At 34.8% G+C, this 4,571-nt stretch overlaps 1 protein-coding gene across 1 annotated transcript; it reads right to left on the bottom strand.

Annotated features, from left to right (window-relative positions):
- Positions 1-2,744: 2,744 nt before the first annotated feature.
- On the bottom strand, positions 2,745-3,389 carry LOC148845556 (secreted RxLR effector protein 161-like). The gene has a single exon (XM_088955880.1). It carries the CDS (start codon positions 3,387-3,389, stop codon positions 2,745-2,747), a length of 645 nt encoding a protein of 214 aa, XP_088812006.1.
- Positions 3,390-4,571: the final 1,182 nt, after the last annotated feature.

Below are 4,571 nucleotides of genomic sequence, written 5' to 3'. Positions count from 1 at the left end.
TCCAAACTCACTAGCACGGAAAGCAACTCTTTACTTCTTGGACGAAGCACTAACTTGGGCTGTTCGGGGCCAACAGCTCTTGAGAGAATTTCCGGGTTGGACATATTTATGGCAATTCACCAATTTACGACCATGCTTTTATTTTTATTCAAAATAAATCAGAATACAATTGCTAACGTGCCCAACTCATGATAACATGCTCAACCCAAAAACCTTCATGCAAACATCGATGTCTTCGTAGTCTCCTTTCTTTTGGATATTCTATCAAAGTTCTAAGGATGGGATTGTCCAAAATATATATTGGATTGCCGCACCTCTAGGCTCTAGCCTTTGCTGAAGATTTCCCTTTGCCGTCTTATTTTTTGGGTTATTTGTATAAAACTATAAATGTCTCGATGAGACCGTACCCAATTTTTATATTTCTGATTGTTACGGTCCTATTTCTCATGCAAATTCGAGTATTATATTTGTGAACGGTTTCCCAAGTTGGGAATTTCTCTTGCTTACTTGTGACCTTGTAGGCCTATTAATGATATTCGAAACTCCCATTATCTTGGATTCGGAATTAACCTCATCTGATCTAATTAAAATCAGAACTCATATTCGATTATTTTATAATATTTATTAATTTTAATATAATTATATTTAAAACTATAAAAATATATTCTATATATTATAGTATATATAGTATGTTATATTTATATTAATTTATTATATATAAAATTTGAAAAATATATAATTTTTTAATTTTTCAGACATTTTAGAAATTTTATAATGGAATCGGATTAAATTTGAATCTGACCCGAGCCCATTAGGATTTGAAACCAAATCCAAATCTTTAAATCCAATTGAACTTCAAATCAGATTCAGATGCAAGTTCTTAGTAATCAGATCATATGTGGATTTTGCTGCATCCAGTCTGAGTCCCATCTGATAACAGCCCCACTTGTCAGAATAAGATCCAATCCAAGCCCAGAACCTTAGAAATAATTATTTATAAGTGGGCAATGTATTTCAACTTCCTCAATGATTTAGGGTCCATTTGGTTTACAGTCGGAATCAGAATCAAAATGATCTATACCCATAATCTGTTTGATTCAAACAAGAATGGGATCTCATTCCAAGGGAAAGAGAGGGAATAGTCATTCTTTCAAACGGGGGAATACCATTCCACCAAGAATGGGATTGGGATTCCAATTCCACCCAACCAAACAGTTGAAACCAAAATAACTCATTATGATTCCAATTCCAAACCCCTATTCCCACAAACTAAACAAGGCCTTATATTACAGTTGTATGGTTCATGTGGCATGAAGCTAGGAGATGCTGAAGAGGTTGACACATGATGTTAGGGTGTTCGCATATTATATCATTTTATGCAAAAATGTGGTCTTTTTACCAACACAATGTCTAAACCATCTTAGTTTGTGTATAGGCTGTCAATTGAATTGGACTTGGTCCAATCCAATATTGGTTTATTTAGAAATGGATTGCACCAAATCAAGTCCAATCCAGTCCAAATAAAATGCAAATGGACCGGATTGGGTCCAATCCAATTCAAATTGAATTAAACACCAAAATAACATGAGAAATCGAACAAAATATATATATAAAAAAAACTACAATACCTGCTACAATCCAATTAGAATGCAAATGTACTAGATTGGATCCAATTCAATCCAATTAAAATGCAAACAAACCATATTGGGTCCAATCCAATCCAAAGTGAATGAATCGCTAAAATTACTTGAGAAAACTATATATATATATATATATATATATATATATATATATATATATATATATATATAACACCTACTGCAATCCAATCCAGTCCAATTAAAATATAAATGGACTGGATTGGGTCCAATCTAATCTAAAGTGAATGAAATGTTAGTAGATACGATAAACCCAAGACATGCATCTAAACATGCAAAACAAAACTTTGACTTACCTCCGGCCATTGTCCTTGTTGTTTGGCAAGATAATTTTTGTCTCAAAGCTGAACCCATGTCCGGCCACCTTGATGCCCCAACTCAGCAAGATAACTTTTCTCACTTTTTCTCTCAATTTTAGATGGTGTGTGAGCAAAAGAGAGTAGTGAGAGGACCAAAACAATGGGCTTATATAGTTGTCTACCATCAAAACGACTTCTCTTTTCCCATTATTGCCATTATTTGCACCACGTTCGTTTATCATTTAAACGTTACATTTGCACTACGCTTTTAACATAATAACCTTACATGTTGTACGTTCGTAAAAAATGTTTCATTAACTGGTGCGAATGTGCAATATGTAACGTAAAGACGTTACATTCTCCCACTTGGTGCAAATGTTAATTTATAACTTTCTTGAGAAAACAAAATACACAAATCATAGTGATAGGTCATCTAAATGCGAGTAATATCAACTATGTATTGCAATGCATTTTACTTTCCAAGTTCCTCATGTGGTAACAATACTTAATGAATAAACCTTATGTTTATTCTAGGTCTAGAATAAAGTACATTTTCTCAAATAAATTAAAGTGCACACAAATATGAGAAAACATCTGAATATATATATATATATATAAGAGTTTCACCAATAATCTGAATGTATATATACAATTACAAAGTATAAACAAGTCTCATTCTTTCTACATAATCCTTGAATTTCAATGGTGGCATGCCCTTAGTCAAAGGATCAACAATCATCAACTCACTGTTGATATGCTCAATGACCACTTTCTTTTCTTTAACATGTTATCTAATGGCTAAGTACTTAATGTCGATACGTTTGCTTCGACTCCCAATCTTATTATTCTTAGCCAAAAACAAAGTAGCTGAGTTGTCGTAGAAAATCCTTAAAGGCCTAGAAATAGAACCCACTACTTTAAGCCCAGAAATGAAACTCTTAAGCCATACATCATGCGAAGTAGCATCAAAACAGGAGATGAACTCAGCTTTCATTGTAGAAGTGGCAGTCAAAGTTTGCTTAACACTTCTCCATGAGACAGCTCCACCAGCCATAATAAAAATATACCCAGACGTTGATTTACGAAATTCAACACAACCGGCAAAGTCTGCATCAGAATGGCCAACCACATCCAAGCTGTCCATTTGTCTATACATAAGCATGTAGTTTTTAGTTCCTTGGAGATACCTCATGACTTTCTTTGCAGCTCTCCAGTGGTCCATACCTGGATTACTTTGATATCGTCCTAGCATCCCAACCGCATATGCAATGTCAGGTCTTGTACAGACTTGAGCATATATAAAGCTCCCAACTGCAGAAGTATATGGAATATTTTTCATGGATTCTCTCTCAAAGTCATTCTTCGGGCATTGATTCAAACTCAACTTATCGCCTTTCACAATGGGAGCAACACTTGGTGTACAATCTTTCATCCGAAATTTTTCCAAAACCTTGTTGATATAGGTTTCCTATGATAGACCTAGAACACCACGAGATCTATCTCTATGGATCTTGATGCCGATGACATAAGATGCCTCACCTAAATCTTTCATATCAAAGTTTTTAGAGAGGAATTGTTTCACCTCATGCAACATACCATTGTCATTAGTTGCAAGCAAAATATCATCCACATATAAAATGAGAAAACAAATTTTACTCCCACTGATCTTCTGGTATATACATTGGTTCATATGGTTTTCAACAAAACCGAATGAAGAAATTACTTCATGGAATTTGAAATACCACTGACGGGAAGCTTGTTTTAAATCGTATATGGATTTCTTAAGCTTACAAACCAAATGCTCGCCATCACTAGAAGAGAAACCTTCAGGTTGTTTCATGTAAACCTCCTCTTCTAGATCACCGTTAAGAAATGTTGTTTTCACATCCATTTGATGCAACTCAAGGTCGAAATGTGCAACTAATGCCAAAATAATACAAATATAATCCTTCTTAGATACAAGAGAAAAGGTTTCCGTATAATCGATTCATTCTTTCTGAGTGAACCCCTTAGTAACGAGTTTCGCTTTGTATCTCTCAATGTTGCCTGATGAATTTCTTTTGGTCTTAAAGACCCATTTACAGCCAATGGACTTCGCTCCATTAGGCAACTCTACAAGATTATAGACTCCATTGCTCTTCATGGAATTCATTTCTTCTTTCATAGCATCATCCCATGAATCAGACTCTTTGCAATTCATGGCTTGTGAAAACGTTTCAGGATCATTTTCGGTTCCAATGTCAGATTCTTGTAGATACACTATATAATCACTAGGAACTGCTGATTTTCTTTCACGAGTAGATCATCTTAATGTTGGACCATCTTCTCCCTGAGAAGCTTGTGGTTCAACTATTTGTTTAGGAACTCAAGGTAATTCTTGAACTGGTTGATCCATTGGAAGATTCTCAGCAACTTGTGGAACTTCAGCGGTTGGTTGTTCAACATTTATTTGAAATTGAGGAGTGCTATGAACTATTACCAATCTATCTGAAAACGTGGAAGGTTGAGTTTCTGTATGATCATGATTAGGAATTAAGTCCCTGAACTGATCCATCCCACTGATCATGTCATTTTCAAGAAACTTGGCGTTTCTTGATTCCACAATCCTAGTAGT

The sequence above is a fragment of the Nelumbo lutea genome, chromosome 7, assembly GCF_056320005.1.
Source record: "Nelumbo lutea isolate HS-2025 chromosome 7, American lotus-T2T, whole genome shotgun sequence".
Classification (NCBI taxonomy): Eukaryota; Viridiplantae; Streptophyta; class Magnoliopsida; order Proteales; family Nelumbonaceae; genus Nelumbo; species Nelumbo lutea.
This window is presented reverse-complemented; position numbering and strand designations above follow the sequence as displayed.

Excerpts from the sequence above, each read along its gene's own strand:
- LOC148845556 (XM_088955880.1), bottom strand. The coding sequence starts at position 3,389 with ATGAAAGATTGTACACCAAGTGTTGCTCCCATTGTGAAAGGCGATAAG.